We start from the raw sequence: 19,143 nt of genomic DNA on the forward strand, positions 1-19,143 counted from the left end.
ACTGCATATATGATTTAATAACTAACTCTACTACAATATTATTTTTCGTTGCTTAGTTAACAACAGCTGCGCGGATCGATCTCTGAGGTTAAGCTACACTTGCTGAGGTTGTTCTGTGGATAGTTCCATCTTATACATGTCGAGTGCCTCCATGTTTCGGAAGGCGTGTTAAATTGTCATCCAGTCTTACCGAAGGGTATCGTGTCATAATCCAGGTTACTAGGTTGTGGCCAATAGGCTGTCGCTCCATGTAAAACACTAGTATTCAGCTGCATCCGGTGAAACTGGAAGCTGACTCCAATATATTTTGGGAAAAAAGACTTAGCTGATATATTGCAACAATATTATTTTTATTTAACTAAACCAATCCCAAAAACAAGTAAAAATATTTCACCACCGTATCTCTTGATAAGATATATTTATCAACATGACTCACGCACTCAATTAATTCAATAACTAAATTAATTTTAGCGATAAAGAATTTTAATAAAGCATAGATAGCGTCGAGTGCCGGTCAATTTATTAGTTTTATTTGCTGAGATTTCGATCATTATCTGAAATAAGAAGTATTTTTATTGTGAAGTGGATACTAATTAACTTTGGAAAGTGAGAAATAAGCCTAGTTCGCGATAGGCTAGTAATTTAGTCTCGTCAAAATACTTTGTAGGTTAGGATATATTTTTTGTTTTAAATTTTGTAATGTTAATTAAATGTAGTTGAGAAGATTTATTATGTTCAGTTTGTTGTAATTTTGTGGAATTAAATGACCTGCTTAAGTGCAAACTGGACTTTGTAAATAGCAGCTAGCTCGGAAGCCCGTTCAAATACAAGTAGCCTATGTTGCATTCCAGATCTTGAGCTATCTTTACGCTATTTTGATTAAAATAGTTTAAAAGAATTTTGGACAGTCTTTCGCAAATGAAATATTACTATATATAGAACGTCAGAACAGCTTATCCGGGGCGAGAAAGATCATATATTTAAACTAGCTGACCCGCGCAACTTCGCTTGTGTCACATAAGAGAGAATACTTCATAATTTTCCCCGATTTTGTAACATTTTTTACTGTTACTCTGCTCCTATTGGTCGTAGCGTGGTGATATAGCCTTCCTCGATAAATGAGCTATCTAACACTGAAAGAATTTAAAATCAGACCAGTAGATCCTGAGATTAGCGCGTTCAAACAAACAAACCAACTCTTCAACTTTATAATATTAGTATAGATACCATTAACGTGACACAATGATATACAATAACCATCAATAACACCATCAGATGACATTACCCGGTCAATTAAACGGTAGTTATACGTATTCATGTTATGTGTATTCATGCCACGTTGAGTCCCATTAATTAGCCAACAATGGAATCCAATCAATCACACGTCATATTATTGTTTCTCGAAACAGACAGCTTGTACATTAATATTTGATAAGTAATTACGGGAAACTAGGTATACTTATGAAATTATACCCACAATCAAAACAAAAAAGAACAATAAAAAACCATAGTAATACAGAAAAAGAACAAAATACAGTAGCGATTCTCTACAGCCGGTACTACCGAATATCTTGAGTTTGACATTTGAACAGTAATGTAAAAATAGTTCCTACGCTCCCCACTTGTGGCGTTAATCAGATTTTCAAATGAATGAATTGTTGAATACTACTATTTTATTTTATGAATATGGGTTGTTGACCATCGTCAGATACATAAGCCGGTCACTCATGTTCTTTATATTGAATCATATATACCTGCGATAGCCGCGAACTTTGCATATAGAGCTCCCTTCAAAGTTGATGAAATATTGTTTAATATCGGTACGAAATAGCCTTGTTAAAATTTTGGTAAACTTTTTTACGAAAGCCAATTATTTACTTTTCCTTGTTCTAAATGTAATTATGTTAATACTGAAGTTCAGAAGGAAAACATAACCCTTTGATATTACCTGTTTTTCTTGGAAACGGTTTCAGTTAGAAACTCAAAGTTTGTACGAAAGAGAAAATATTTTATATCAGAATTTTGATAGCGGCTCTTTAAGGTGTTCCCCGTAAGGTTACAAGGCAGTCAAATTGGTCTCTGCTATGAATTTTATTTCTAATTAAAATCATTTGTGTTCTGGAGACTTACAAACTTACAAACAACGAACACAAAGTTTTACCTGATCCGAAACAGCTGTCTATGGATCACATAAAACAATGGTAATATAAATCTACCAAGTGGAAATCGAACCCACTACACCGATACATTAGAAACGTCATGTACCATCTTCAGCACTGCACCAACTTTTGTCTTTACATTTAAAAAATGTCACACAGCTCACACAATACACAACGTGATTTACAAGCAAGCTTTTCTTGCCCAAAACAGCCTCTAAACAAATTTCCCTAACACTCACACAGTCCATGACACTTACATAATGTATACAGAACATGTGGCTACTTATCCTTCAAAGCCTCTTTTTGCCACTCCAGCGAACACAATCAGCTCAGAAATTGTCCCTTCAAATCTTGAACGAAGTACCCGATTTAACATTAGGGTTGTAAACTTCAATTGTACGGGACAGAGCAAACTGAATTAGGATGGTAAATAGTACTTTAAAATAAATTGCTGGACTATCAAAAATAGGCTCAACAATTCTGTTTTTTTCGGTAACTTAAAGCCTTAGGTCTTTTTTTCGATTAGTTCCATTAAAAGGTACACCTATACAGGGTTTCCGCTTCGTTAGCCTAAAATTTATTTATTTTGCCTTTCTGTGTTTCAGGAGACACGGTAAAACAACAAACGGTACAAATATGCATATATATATATATATATATATATTAGGGTGTTTCATTTTTCTGAAGTTGTGATTTTGATGTGACTTTGCACGGCCCCTGAGTCTCAATGGTACAAACAACATTTCAGTCAAATTTCATTGTAATTGGACAATATTTAAAGGTTGCACACATTGGTGACTTTTATCTTGATATAGCATAATTTCGTATTTTGTACCATATTGTGCTAGTGTGGGTTTTTATTCTATAATTCTTATGTAGGATTATATTTGTCGCAGGTTAGTAATCTATTTTAAACATAGAGACTAAAAGAGGTATTTGGTTATTAGAAAAAGTGAATTTTAATGATTTTTTAAGAGCTAGACTTCCTTCAAAAGAGCAAGTACTTTGGTGTTAAATATCACCGTAAAGAAATGAAACAAACACTCTCAAATGCCGCTAAATTTACCAGTGCTAAATTCTAAGATGTGTGGACGAAAGCCAATAGTACCCTTGTAAAGTTCATACACAACAATTTGAGATTAAGACTCTCCTATTCAAGGATTATTAAAAAAACAACGTGTGATAATAGTTTCTTACATTCAAGGTATTCTAAGGGACAAAACCATCCAAGAGAGGACTACAAAGAGTTGTTACAACTCTCACTCCCTTTATTTAGAAGGTTGAGCTGAAATCAACTTCAGTTTCAGAATTCTGTCAGGCAAAATCAATGACAAAAGCATAATATATTATACACTTAAAATTGTTTTTTTTTTCACAATTGAACATGTTTCAACGCGATTCGAAAGGAATGAAGAGAATAGATGATTTCGTCCGTCTCATATACGTCCGTTTGTGGCACGAGTCATCTGTAAGCCGATAGGCTCCTATGCCTTGACTTACTACATTTCTAAATTCTTAGCCAGACGAAGACAAAAGTACTATTTCAGCGGCCAAAAGACGTCTGACATCAGATCAGAAACAAACGTGTGACTGGCATCTTTTGATGAACGTGTACGTGAAGAAGTGAAGGAAAAGGTGCCTCAAAATTTGGAAATGGTACCCGCAGAACAAAAAGAATTGATGTGGTTGGTAGGTAAAGGACTGGACTTTAAAGAAACTATCGTAAGCGATTTTGTAACCAAAAAAACAAAGAGTTTCTTCGAGTTGTTTGGAATCCACGATTTGACAGAGTATTGCAGTGATTTACTAGGGATCCAAGTAAATGTTCTGAAGGCGGTTATTAATACTGCAGAACGAGGAATAGTTCTAATATAAGAAAAGTTTAATGAAACAGTGGAAGACGAGCAACAAAAACAAATTTTGTTGATGGTAGTCAAAAATCACGGAAAAGCCGTCACCAAGTGAACTAAAGCTGAGCTATCTTCTTATAAAATTGTTTGATGTGTATTGTTTATCGTCAGTCACAATGTATATTAATTTTAGTATTCAAAGAATATTATTATTTAGAGTTTTGATTGGTAGTTTTTTTAATAAATGTGATGAATATTGATAGTTGAGTATTTTTCATACATTTTCAAAAGTGACCAAAGTGTGCAACCCCTAAATATTATCCAAACGGCTTGAAATTTGGTATACATACCTTTTACATGACTGAGATCTGAAAAGCGAGCAAAGTCTAGAAAAATAATACATTTAATTTTTTGCCTTAGTAAGTGAAACACCCTAATATATATATATATATATTTTTTTTTTTTAATAACCCATAGCTGTCCCACTGCAGGGCAAGGGTCTCCTCCCAAACGAGGGGGAGGGGTTAGGCCTTGAGTCCACCACGCTGGCCAAGTGCGGGTTGGGGACTATAAGATATTTTTACAAATATGCTTTATCAATTTTAAGCTGACTGTAAGCAGACAAAGCAAAAATTACATATAATTATGAAAACGAAACTCTGCAATTATAACCCCAAAATATATCATCATCACACACGCACTCAAACCAAGTAATGGAAGAAGGATACTTTAATACCATGTCTCGATTTTTTCCATTCGAAATATGGTTAAAATCACACAAAACTCCTACGAATATTCCTATATCGCTGAATTATAATTAACTTTACCGAATGCATTGCTCTTAAAAAGCTGGCAGCCCTACAGACCGCCAAATAAAACTTAAACTAACACTTCCATCAATTTGAATGTGACCCAAATACGATGTAGTGTTTGTCACATAGAGAGGTGAAGGTGCACAATCGAACGCTAACAAAACGTAAGCGTAAGTAAATATCAACAAAGATTCGTAAAGGAGCAAGTGAGAATTGGATTTCGAAGATTGTCATTGATCCTTAGTTTTCAAAGAAAACCGAATTTTCCGAAATAATCTATTGGTTTTGGACTACTGAGTAATCCTTAAGTTATTAACTATCGTTTTGCATGGCTATTGTCTAATGCGTAGCTCGCATGTAATTTAAGTAAAATAAAAAAGGGATTTTGTATTTTATGTTTTGAAGCAGCTGGAGTCCAGATGTCCGTGTCCATCAAAAAAGGGTAACTTTAAAAACTTCAAAAGACAAACACACAATTTTTTGTGTAAACTGTAAACGTAAAAGACAGACAAACAGCTTAGAGAGAGAAAACCTAAACGTAGCTAGTTTGCACACCAAACTCTAATAGCTGGGCTTTGAATAAATAAAAAAAAAATTACGCCACGTTTTCACTAAATATACTAAACTTTAAATAGTCAGTGTTCTTTGAAGTAGATATTTCCGTGATCGTCAAACATCGTTTCACGAACTACGCAGTTAGTTATCGCTAACTTTTCCAATAAATCTTCAAAGGGAGGAAAATGTTCAATGTGTTCATTAGTTTCTCTTTACAGAAATCTTGTTAGCGTCTTAACTACGTTTTCGTCAAAGTTTGGCTCAAGTTTCTTTCTTTATCGACTGTTATGTTTGATTTTTTCTCGTTTTCCGTAACTATTCAAGTGTTTCCATTTCCAACACAATGCAATAACAAATGCGAGTCGATTTCTGAGGGTCTATAGCAGGCACAGTTCTTATTTGGTATCTGGAATTTATGTGGAATCAGGGGCTTTTGAACCGTTTTTTCTTTTCTTTAAGTTTTACTATATGCTTTACATGATTAAAACTGTAGTAAGGTTGGTTTATAATAAGTATATTTTGTTACTTCAGAACCCATAAATAGATTATTGAATGATAAATTTGACCTTAACTCGAAGAGGGAAGCTTTCACGAAACTGTCATGAAGTTTACTTAGAGCCCGTTTGACATAGGTAGTCGATATGTCGTGATCATAAATCATTTTGACCTACATACCAATACCTCACTTGTAAAAATAAGGAAAAATCCTATTCGTTTCACGTAAAAAAAAAATCCTAAGTAATAGCCTAAAAATGTTTATGTATCTACCTACACGCTGCTTAATTCCTACGATTGTTTATTTCCCCAAAAAATATAACATCTCCTTGAAATATGGCCAGTTATTCTGATTTATATCTTCGTCCGGTTTCCAATATTTTCTCCTGCTTTGATCTGAACAACAGAGTGGTGTGTAAGTATTGATTATCAAGTATCGGATAGCTACCGTCAAGTATGGAAATCCAATTAGCGCCCCTAGCGAATTTCGGAAGAACTAATTTTTTCAAGTAATTTAAAATGTTAAATGCTCTTGAATTTAGGCTACAGTCTTCTCAGTTAAATAAATGGCATTATCAAAAACATAAGATAAGTTCAGAAGACTGAATATAATAACATTATGGAAAAGTTGAAATTCTTAGAAATAAACCTTTAAGACAGGTTCAAAAACGCTTTGATGTTGAGAATATTAAACAAAATTAAAGTTAAAGAAAAAAATAAAGTGTAAATGGAACGCAATCTTTTAGTTTTACGCACTTGAAGTCGCCGACAAACGACAACTTTTCTCATAAACGTGCAGTTCCGTTCTGAGCGTCACCTGCAACGGTGGCCTTATTTCTATTAGTTCCTACGAAACTTAAAAAAGCTTGTATGTCGTCGGCGATGTTATATTCATACATATATGACAATTATGGTGTGATTTTTTAAATTAAAGTGAGTGTTAATTATCGAAGAAAATAGTTCTTGCGAAATACGCTAGGGGCGCTGTTTAGATTTTCATAAAAAAGCTCCTCGACATTCTGATGCTTTAAGAATGCCCTTCAGTGAGCGCGATTTTATACATTCGATACTGTCCTGCAAAAACCTTTTTTTTGCAACCTGAAATACAACAACTTGATTTGATTTGATATGTAAAATATTTTTATAAAAAATAGCACTTTCAAAATTCCCTAGGCACGACTAGCATCCTTCCACAGACTTTGTTGAAAACTAAATTACTTCGGTGAGCGAGAAAGCTCATAGCTGCTTTCAATCGCATTCGGACACTGAATCAGATTTTTCTACAGTCCTCGTCAGTACCATTGTCAACTAATTGGCGCCTGAGACGGCTTGAAAAATACGTTGCTACTCTAAAATCTGCAGTTTCGTACACATTTGAAATTGTACCTTATTTTGTGCACGATAAGGTTTATAATGTATTGTGTGCGTTTTCACATTGTGGCTGATGCGACCTCTGCGTCCAATATGGTGGAATGTGTCCTTCCGTATAAAATCGACGGTCACTGCAATTTCACCCAATTCTATTCGATATAGGTCAGATCGTTGCTCTTTTTATCAAGAAAATATATAAGCTTGTTATTTTTGTGTAAAATCTTGTAGTTTTGAGTTTTACTTTAATGTATTATCCTCCTTGATAGCCACTTTGGATCAAAAGGCAATTCAATACCTTTCTGAGTTTTAGGTCAAGAGCAGGAAGATTACTTAGCTAAATAAACTGTTTGTTTAAACAAATCAATGTCCGTAATAGTAACGGATTAAAGGTAGAATATGATTGCTGAATTTTCAGTACTAACTGTGTAAAGAGCCGATTGCAGTGTGCGAAAAATTATTGTATTAAAGCGAACTTTTAATTAAATAAAATTGTCACTATAAGGCTGCGTTTCCACCAGAGATGTGCGATGGAAATGTGTCTACGAGGATGTGTAGCGGAGCTGTGAAAATGCGCATCATGTGTGGTGCGAGGATGCGTTGCGATTGTTAAATATAAAAGTATCTTCTTTTTCCAATTATCCATATCTATTTTACGCACTTCTACTTCCAACAAACTCCGTCTGTGGACTGGCTGGTACAGTATGCGCAAACCTCGCAACACATCCTTCTCAACACATCCCTCGCACACATCCCTCGTACACATCCCTCGCACACATTCCTCGCTTGTTTTGTATGCGCAAAAATCTAGCTCCGCTGAGCCGTTTCCACCAGAGCTGTGCTGACCGAGGCGAGGTAAATGAAGCGATTCTATTGGTTCTTTACAAACACATCCCTCGCTACGCATCCTCGCACATCTCTGGTGGAAACGCAGCCTTACGCTCTATTCTTTTAAGGCTAAGTTTCTGACCCAATTTTAATAAAAAAAATTAACCCATTACTGTCCCACTGCTGGGCAAGGGTCTCCTCCCGTAATGAGGGAGGGTTTAGGCCTTGAGTCCACCACGCTGGCCAAGTGCGGGTTGGGTATTTTAATAAATCTTATTTCATTCATCTGTGGTTTCAAGCCAGTAGAATTACAATATTCTTAATTATGAGAATAGGAAACTAACCTTATAACGTGTAAAACCTTGAGTAACAAAACTCTTACCTCCATAAGCACTAATAACGTATAATGTTACATCTTTATGTGAACACGGAACATAAACGAGCTCATAAGCGTACATAATAATATGATATTACTGGTCATTTTTTTCACGCTTCTTATATACGACGGAGTACTCAGGGCAGGTAAGCATTCAGGACTGAAAATCCAAAGATAATGCATGCTGTTGAAGTTTTACCCAAGATATATACCAAAATGTTGCCAACCTCCGGGCTTCGGAATTGAGAGTATTCTAAAAATAATTGGAAACTTCTACCCTGACCGACTCGGGAATTAAATTCAAGACGTTAGTAGTCTGGAATCATAACTGGCATATGGCATGTGTAAAATCAGCTTATAAAGAAAGGTGCAAAAGGGTAATCCATACTAATATTATAAATGCGAAAGTAACTCTGTCTGTCTGTCTGTCTGTTACTCAATCACGCCTAAACTACTGAATTTGCATGAAATTTGGTATGGAGATATTTTGATACCCGAGAAAGGACATAGGCTACTTTTTACTCCGGGAAAATGACGTATTCCCATGGGAAATTTTTAGGTGGCGGACGAAGTCGCGGGTAGACGCTAGTGGTTAATAAAAACCTTACATATTTGTTAAAAAATATAATTTAATAATAAAAACTAAATCAACAATGGCAATTCAGTTAATATAAAAATAATAGTATCCTAGGGTGCAATGTCTTTTAAAGACATTTGCTATAATTACATATTTATAATTTGTTGTTCTGCGTTTACATAAACGAATCCGACTTCAGTATTAACTACTTTAGGAGGTGTATTTGTCGACAATCAGAGGTTCCGAATATTTGGTATTGAAACTGCTATTTTTTTAATTTTATAAAAGATAGTCTATGGTTATTTACTTGATACAAAGTATCTGTTACCTTAATAGATTTCGTTTTTTTTTCACTGGTAATGTATAGGAATCTGACGCAATTGCATTTATAATTTGTTAATAAAGACAAATACTTGATAGAAAAATCTGTCTACTAACAAATATTTATTTCTTAACAAATTTTGAAACACTTGCATTGTTATTACAGTTTTTTTTTTGGTTCTATATCTGTAAAAAATTCTAGAGTTTTATTAAAATCGGTCTTCGTTTATATAAACACAGCCAAACTTAAATAATAGGTACAAACATTCGTTTGAGTTGAATTTTAATCTAATTTAAATTTTAGAACAAAACACTATGGCACATTATATTTACTTTTCCAATAATAATAATATTCATAATACTTTTAAACCTTATTTTCTTTTGAAACAGTGTTAAAATAATTTGAATAAAACTTGTGACGTCATTAATATTGAAGTTTCGTGAACCAATCAATTACTACTAAAAGACAGTGTAATTGGGGCATTAAAGGGACGTTTGCGGGGCGTGAGCGTGGCGTGAGCGTGGCGATAGCGGGGTGGTAGCGGGGCGGGTACGGAGCGATCATGAGCGCAAACAGGCTGGGAAAGTGGTGGAAACGGAACTATGACGTCACAAACTATTATTTTGGTGGGGTACAATTAATCAATTATTTATGTCTGCATCAATTTAAAAAAAAATATATATAAAATTCAATTTCCAATATTATTCTTTACGTCATACGTTATATTTTTACAAACCAAATTATATAATCTGTACCCTGTACATAAATACACTTTATATACTAATTATATCTACTTATAATAATCGGTTATATTTATATTTAAAGCATTTACATTTAAGGCCTTTACATTTTGTTACATATTTGTGTCTCTGAATGTAGCAACAATTAGTTGCAGAGCGTGCTAAAGTTTGCAGTTTATTGCTACCTTCAGACACACAAAAACAATTGGTACATACTGTACTTGAACAAAATTCGATTTTAAATCATAGCATTTAGAATTTCTTACAATCAGTTCCTCAGTTTAAGGTCAAGTTTCATTTAAGAATAATTACATAGTTTTTGGATTCTAAGCGAGCAGATATTCGAAAAACATTATTATTTGATTCAATGGGCGTAAAGAAATGCGAAACTACGAAGCTACTCTCGATACTATCGAGTAACAAGCGAGCGTTATACATTTAAAATTACTTGAAAAGGTAGCTCACGCAGAAAACGCTGTGTTTGCGGTGTTTAGTTTTTTATCACTCTCGATAGGTACTCGGTTATCAAAAGTGGTATTCCGATTTTGGTCACATAAATGAGCAGCTGGTCTCAACGCTTAGAAAACAAAGTTTGCTGTGTAAAGGCCGTTATATAACAACTAAATTAGCATAATAACTTACTCTACTATGTACATAATATTTAGGAAGTTCCAATCGGAATTTATAAATATTCATCTCATCGTCTGTAATAGCTATTAAAAACTTTTGTTTGACAATATCTGAGAATATTTACTTGAAAATTTGTCATTCATTGTAAATGTTCGATGAGTTCCAATAAATTGATAATTGACAACATTTTGTTTCTGTATCGACATTGGATTGAACAGATATTATGAACGATTGTCACCTTTTGTTTACTACTGAACAATTTTGAATATCAAACACCGATATAACATACATAAATTCGTGACTTTTTATCCTTGGCGTAGACAAAAACCAAAGAACGCCACTCGGTAGGATCTTTACAAACTTCCCTTACTTCATTGATTCATCTTGTCATATAGGGATATTGGTTTAAATTCAATTAAAATCAAATTACAAAATTTTAATACTTTCTTACTTGAAAATCTGTCGTCCTTTTTACGTAAAATTTAATTAATTATCGTATCATTTTCGCAGTGTGCAATAATTTTAATTATAATTTCCAAAAGGTGTAAACTGCGCCGATTCGTTGGGAATCCTAAGGAAAAATGCGTGTTCGCGTTAATTCCAGTAATATTTAAAGTTTAAAAGTTATGATGTACAAAAAGGTTCTTATAATAAATTAACTCTTTACAAACTGACATTTTGTAATTGATTTTCTGTATTATATTCAAGGATTAAATTAAGCTGAAATCTCGCGAAGTTGCTCAACGAAGATTAAAATTCTTGGAAAATAACATTCAAATATACCTTGACTGGGCCTGGATTTTCAAAAACGCCCACCTTAAGACCGAAAATATAAATTGTTTGCTTTAGACGTTCATTATTTTGAAAATAGCTACTATTCAGTTTTCAGAGTAAATTCCGACTTTATTTTCGTGGAATAGGTTTCTGCTATACATTTTCTACTGTAGGCCTATTAGTACTTAGAAATCGTCTAACAAATTCAGGTTATTCTCTGAAATTTAATTACTTAAAGCAACAAGCCGCTGAGTAGAAGGCGATCATTCCGGTCGATAGAAACATAGTGACGATAGCGGTCTTCTGTTCCGTCACGCGCAAATATAATCGACACGATTAGCGGCTTTACGTGCTCTGCAAAGCACGGAGATAAAAGATCTCAACATCAGCTCATGCGGGTCAATCTGGATAATCACTGAAACTTTTTTTAACCCAACTCAGGATTCGACCCGAGCACCGACCGTGGCATCCTCCGACTACTTCAGATACAATCGTAAGTCGTTAAATCGTTGCTAATGAAGGTAACACCAAGGTTTCGTGGGTTCAAAGCCCTTTACGAGTCAAGTCATTGGCTTGAACTACTTTAACACTAGTTTAACCGCCAGTAAAAGTTGCAATATACATTTAACAGAAACCAGGGTTAGTATGTTCAATGACACATCGTTTGCAGTACTTCTTCACTGCCCTGTACCCTCGTAACGTGACGGGCGTGTCTTGTATGTTCAGTTGTGTTAAGCCTCTGCAGTAGTACGCTACTGCTTCGAGTCCGTCGTCGCCGATCAGCTCGCAGCCCCGTAGAGCAAGCTTCTTGAGGTTTGGACAACATCTTGCTAGGATCTGAAATAAAATGTTTAGTTAATACCATTATTACTCAACTTAGGCAACTATTTTACTATATTCAATTGATATCAAAGTCAAGGCGAAGTGGAGGGGGTGTATGAGGAAAGCAAGTCTTCGCCAACTTATATGGGACGAATAGCCAGGAAGAGGGAACGGGGCACTATAATATTCAATTATATCGAAAAGGTACGATTTCCAGTGAACGATTAAGCATCACTTCGGTTCTCACAAATTTTAATAAATCCTTATTTTTATGAAAGCCCAAAGTTTTTTCTCCTTTGCACATAGCTTTATAGTAGTTCTGGTAAAATAGAGCTCAAAATGATGTAAATATATAAATTCCATACGCTTTTAATATGTACCCTACATTTACAAATTTTGTTTATATTTTGCTGAAAACTATACACAATACTTTAGTGTAACAGCACACTTTCGGGGCCGAACGTTCATTCGGCGCTACAGTGAACGCAACAAAATTATGAGTAATGCTACTCATGTGAGTAAAATAACACACTGAGTGTACTGTGGTTCAGCGCCGAGCTTAGCGCAAGTGTGTTTCTGAACTTACAGCAAATAAAAATACCGTTCTAAAAATAGGACCTAATAACTTATAAGATTATTCCCATTTATAAAGGTTTCCGAAATAAGTAGACCGAAGACATTACGATCCATTATTACATTTCAATCTCTTTGATCGGCTAACCGCGAACATTCTAGGACCAATAAATTACTTCAAGTCTTCAAGACTTCTATACCACAAAGCTTTATTAAATGTAGTTTACATTTATTTCAATGAATTTCAGCTGTTTCTGGTATTTTAATCACATTCTGTAATCAAATTGATTTCAATTGTTCAAACTCCTAATCTTATGTATATGATTTAATACAGTTTTAGCTTTTTCGAGAACTAAAGTCTCCCTATAATTATCACTATATTAACCCTAGCCTTTAATTTAAACTGGGCGATGTTGAGTTAGTGAACGATTTGTGACTTATTTTTTGTATGTATATGTTACTGTAAAAGCCCGAACTGTGGTAAATCCTAAGATTTTCCGGTAAAACCTAAGATTTACCAACTCTCAATGGTAAAAGTCCGAACAAGCCATAGTTTAAAAACTATGTTACGATATATAAAAAAATCCTCCTTCATAACTATGTTTATAACTATTTCACGGTATAATTATATAGTGTGACATAGTTATAAAGAAGGAGTTTTGGGCGAAGCGACATGGGTAGGTTAGGTTAGAAGGCTAAGGTGGGAGCGAGCAAAGCGAAGCTCCCACCTTAGCCTTCGTGGTTATTTTTTTTTAACCACCCAGAAGGAGGAGCCCCGCGAAGCGGGGCTCCGGCGACATCTCGACATCATCAAGTGAATATAGGTAAAAGTTCGAAATAAAAGAATTGTTCTTAAAAAATCTTAAAAAATCTTAGGTTATACCGGAAAATCTTAGGATTTACCACCGTTCGGGCTTTTACAGTAACATATATATCCAGATTTCTTCGTAGCTTTTAGTTCTCTTGAATTAATTTAACCCAATTTGTACTTGACCAGCGTGAACGACTTAAATTTCTTCCTCTCCTATTTCATAAAGAAACCTTAGCCCAGCCGTAGATTCCCACAGCTGGGCAACAGTTAATTTATCTGTGTCAATTTCAAGTATATTTACCTGTAGCCCAGCTTCAGAAACATCAGTAGCACCTAGATCCAGTGCTCTTAGCCTGGAACAGCCTCTGCCGATGGCTTCAACGCCGTCGTCTCCGAGCGCGCCGCACCCTCGAGCGTTGAGGTACCGAAGCTTATAGCACCTTCGTGCTAAGGTTCTGATACCGGAGTCTGACACCTGTAGGAAAAGATGTTGTTTAGTTTCAATAGTAATGGGTTAATTAAAGCGAAAAGATAATATTACACAAGAACTAAAGACTGCCTCCATCACCACACCACTATTATTGCGTCTAGAAGACGTTAGTTCATCATGGGTAAAGAGAATAAAAAAGACTTTTGCAAGGAGTGCTGCACCTCGATTCTTTACCACTATCGACTACCGATAATCGCCTACCTGTCGAAACATTTTGTATGACAATCGGATTAGCGCCTATAGCGGCGTTGTTGAAACTAGTTTTGCAATTTTAAAAGGTTTAGATGTCAAACTTTCGATACTTGAAAGTACCGGCTGTACAGAATCGTGCTACGGATGACAGAATAGAAAAAAATCTACGTCGCCGTCGTTAGGTCTACGTTACCCGCACTCTTTCAATCTCTTGTTCGGGCAGCTTCAAGTGGCAACTGGTTGCTATATTCAAACTCAATTAGTAGATTGGGCTATGTTACTCTAGATAATCTTAATAAAACGAGTTAATCAGTTTTATTCTATTCGATATCTACACCCATTTTAATAGGATACTGTTGCAATTCTTTGTCCAATATATCTTGTCGGAGTAACTAACAAGAATGAAACTGGCCATCTATCTGGATGTAACCCACGACACACACAATCCCTCAAGATGTAGTTGGAAAACGTTTCTTAGTAAAGGACAAAATATATGGCTTAAGATGAAGTCTGAAGGAGAGATTTCTTTATTCTTGTTAAATAGATAATAAATTTGGAGAAAGTTTAGAACAGTAATTGTTTAGGGACTGTTGTTTGTCGACATGCTTACTAATTCTAAATGCAGTCTGTATGCTATGCTTACATGACTAATCTGCTGTACTGATATGACTTTTAACATGACATTAAGAACGTGCTTTTAGCGCTATTAGAAATTATTGTATATCACAAACAGCTACGGACGTTGCTAGTATAGCTTGATTTCTTGAAAATTATAAATTAACCCGTGGCGCAAGAGTTTTGTCACGACTACTGCAGCGACGGGTAGTGCTGGCATCAAAGTACCTTTTAACTCTTTTGTTCAAATAATTACCCATACAAAGCTGAAATTACTATTTCTGCTTAAAGTACAAGTCGCAGATTCCGTAGGTTCCATGGTTATACGAATGAAATCTCTTAAAGCCGCCTACATACCTTTTTCAAAAATTAGATAATTACTTATACAAAACAGAAATAGTATACTTAAGCTAGGTGAGCGCAACCACGCGTCGGATTGCTAAAAAAATACGGAAAAAGGCTTTACCAACCTGTGTACACTTGGCTACAGAAAGGTATCGCAGTGCAGGGCCGAGTTTGGCGAGCTCGTACAGTCCGAAATCCGTAACACCGGTACAGTCGGACACACTGAGCTCTTTTAGCGCACAGTACGAAGGTATCCACCGCACCCCTGCATCTGAAATGAAATAAATAATAATATAATCTTAACTATCTAAACTAATCTAAATCAAACTAATAACAAAGTAGACAACAGAACAGTCTGTCACTCTGGAAATAAATAAAAGGAGAAGCCACCTTCGTTGAGTCGTTTCGTGATGGGAAGCATTATTGCAATAATCGGATTGGTAAAATTTCAAAAATACATTTTAATATAGAAATGCGACATAGTGACGTCACAATCCCGTTTTTTTCGTTGGGATCCCATTACACTTTTTATTTTTTTTTGACAATCCTATCAACTTCCCTATTTTATCGAAATACTCAACTGTAGCAATGTTACTTTTGTAACCGTAAGATTGGTACTAAAGCAAAATAGTGTATTTTTTCATTGCATCACATAGTACTTACTATAAAGTGCTCTGACAATAAAGTAGTCTTTTATTTTTCGTGGCGAAGAAAAATCTCTCTACGGTCTTATTTTGTTTTAGCCAAATAAACTTTTTAGTGCTAACCTCCAAAGTCTTTACGAAAACAGTTGTTAAAGGCACCGTTGTCTTTAAAATAAAAAGAACTTCGACGTTCCTCAAGAAAGTATGTTAAGGGAATTCTTTTATTTATCTTTTTAGACCTATTCGAAAAGGCTAACATCAAAGGTTCTAAGTTTTCAGCACTTACTTTTACTAAAAACAATAAAACCAGAGAGATTAAATGAAAAATGTAACCTTTTATAAAATTTTCAACTCTCGCATTAAAAACGAATGTTTTGCTGTGGAGACTTTTACAAACATACAAAAAACTACTAGAGAATCGTAAAAATATTTGATCTACAATAAAATTGAAACCACCGAATCTGCGCGCTACGTATTAAACTTGACTACTACACCACGGACTTCGTCAAAAATGAAGATCGAAACGACTCAAATAGACCGCCATTAGTCTTTAAAAACCTCAATAGTCAATAATCTCTAATGCTTTTAAAACTGCAGGCGCCATAAACGGATATCAGTAAGAGAAAGTAATCATTACTACATAACTTGGTAGATAAGGCCCGTAAGTACTAAGTGGCCATTTAAACCTGGCCTGCAGGAAGACGGACTGTCTGAAACGGATTTTCGCACATTAATTCATTAAATTAGTTAATTAGTTCATTAAATGGTTGCCATTTTGAAATCGAATCTATGTTTAGCTTCCTTCGGAACTGCTGTGTCATACTTCATACAGAGTTTTAATATTATCAAATAGCTTTTACACCGAACTTTATAACACCACGTCTCTTCATCCAAAGACATAGGCTGAGGCACTTTCGCGACTTATATTGTTTAATGGACCATTTTGAGTTTAAACGTTATTGAATATATAAACTACCGCTAAATGTACTCAGAAATCGGGGGTTGGTTACACTGGTGGCAAAAGGTAACTAGTAAATGAACACGCTGAATGTGACAATCGAGTAAATATCAATATAATAGACAATAACACATTAACAAAACAATTTTAATAAAATTTTAAAACAAATGTTATAAGTCAGTTTCTAACGTTATATAACTGCTGTGTGGGAGAACCTTTTGAAACACAAACTCTAAAAGAAAACCTAAAGCGCTTTAAACGTCACCGCAAATGATTCTCTTTTGAACAAGTACTTCACACGCTAAGGGCACGTTTTCACTTGTCAATAACTCAGTATTTATCTGCGAGAGGAATTGCTGGAAAAGCTCTCGTTAGAAACTTTACTATGTTGGTGAATATCCGAGCCGATCTATTTATGATTATCAAGGAAAATATGATTTTAATGGCTGTAAATACAGGATGATTCGAGCATAACTTTACAGGTGAATGTATCGCTTTAGAACGTTCTATACTATGTGGTAAAGCATTATTAGTGTTTATCTTTGAAAATGACAATAAAGTCGTAATTGGTTTAAATATAGACAAGATGTAATTCGTTTATATGTAGACAAGAGTTTGTATGAAACAAAAGACGTTTGTAAGGATTGTAAGTGGTTTTCCGCAGTCTTCACTGCCCCTATAATAGGGGTGATTGTCTGTGTAAATGTATGATATTAATCATTTAGTATATTTTAGTAGAAACTCGTAGTATACGTGCCCGGTACATGGTATTTATGAATGACAAAAAGTAGATCATACTTCTGTTTACTCTACACTTTCAGGCATATCAAGAAAGCCTTAATTTTAATTTGTCTTAAGTTATGAAAATAAAGCTTACTTTGTTAAACCGAGTTGAATCAGTTTATCAGTACAGTGAGAGCCTTATTTAAATTGTTTCTTTACCCTTGTCGCACACACGATCTCGCTCTAGGCGAATAGGGAGTTCCCAAAAATGTACGTTTCAAAGAGATGATCACAAACAAAATGTCCTTTATGTAAAACATTATGTGAGGGATATAAACATGTTTATAGAGTGAATAAAAACCACAATTTATGTAGCTCAGAAACTAGAAAAATCCGTAATAAATTCTTCTTAGTTACGATTTTAAATAACTTTTCATTCCCTTCCATCTTTCAAAAATGTATCACGTTGATTATGTCAACTGTTTTAATTTTACGTGTCATTAAAGTAAGGTTTACGTGTCGATTTTCGACTTAAAAATTGAGCACCCAAAAAAATACAAGTGACATCATTTAAAAAAATATGTTCTCTTTGTCATAGATATTTGTTGAATTTTACCTCACTCCCTTCTCTGTATGAGTGGGTGTTTATTACTCATTCACAACTTACTTAACGGGATATTAATGATATGGAACACATTGATCCTTTATTACCTAGTTTAGAACGTAGGATTTCCAACAGAGGAATTTTCTTTACGGGGAACACATAAAATACTTTTTACCCGTGAAATCTCGCGTGGACTCAGCCGCGGGTAGAAACTAGTAGACTATAAATATAACACTAACAAATTAAACCATTCGAGCCCATGTTAAACAAGCAGCAATTACAAAAAACCCTATCATAAACTTTCCCTTCTACCCACGGGTGAATGCAAGAAAGTCTCGAATGAAAACCTAACACAGATTACATACTTTCCAAACTTGATAGACTGGTCTAGTTGATAAAGCCATTGCTTGTAGCAAGGCTACTATGTTGTAAAACATATTTTAATTATGTTAACGACCTTTATATACACATAGTAATATTGTTATTACAATATTATGTCGGTTTTCTCTTGAAGAAGTACTAATTCGATGTTATGACTATTTAAGTTTTGAGTGCAGATAATATCGCCTTTGTCAGTGTGTCGGTGATTAGAAGAATAGAAATAGCGACGCGAATTATCACAATAATTTATTTATTATTTTTTTATAATAACCAAACGGATCAATAAGGTTTTCTATATTGTTTTGAGGTAAGTCTGTCTTATGGAAAGTTAGAGCAATAGTAGTACTACATTTTCCATACGAGTAATTTAACAAAAACCATCTCGTTTCGGTTATCTGTAAATTTCAGTGACAAAAATCACCATAATAAGCCCTTCAAAGTGCTGTCTACCACATTAAAATAGCCTTACAAGGCGGTTGCATCACTTCTGAATAACTAA

The 19,143-nt window shown here is 34.7% G+C and overlaps 1 protein-coding gene across 1 annotated transcript in view; it reads right to left on the reverse strand.

The window, feature by feature from the left end:
• Window positions 1-9,054: 9,054 nt before the first annotated feature.
• Window positions 9,055-19,143, reverse strand: part of LOC142982288 (uncharacterized) — a 78,433-nt gene continuing 68,344 nt past the window's right edge. Inside the window, exons 6-8 of the mRNA XM_076128713.1 lie at window positions 15,460-15,605; window positions 13,994-14,167; window positions 9,055-12,323 (exon numbers count right to left, since the gene is read on the reverse strand). Of these exons, the coding sequence (XP_075984828.1) occupies window positions 12,111-12,323; window positions 13,994-14,167; window positions 15,460-15,605 (533 nt within the window). The 3' untranslated portion in view covers window positions 9,055-12,110. The remainder of the gene's footprint in view (window positions 12,324-13,993; window positions 14,168-15,459; window positions 15,606-19,143) is intronic.

Source organism: Anticarsia gemmatalis, chromosome 21 (assembly GCF_050436995.1).
Source record: "Anticarsia gemmatalis isolate Benzon Research Colony breed Stoneville strain chromosome 21, ilAntGemm2 primary, whole genome shotgun sequence".
Classification (NCBI taxonomy): domain Eukaryota; kingdom Metazoa; phylum Arthropoda; class Insecta; order Lepidoptera; family Erebidae; genus Anticarsia; species Anticarsia gemmatalis.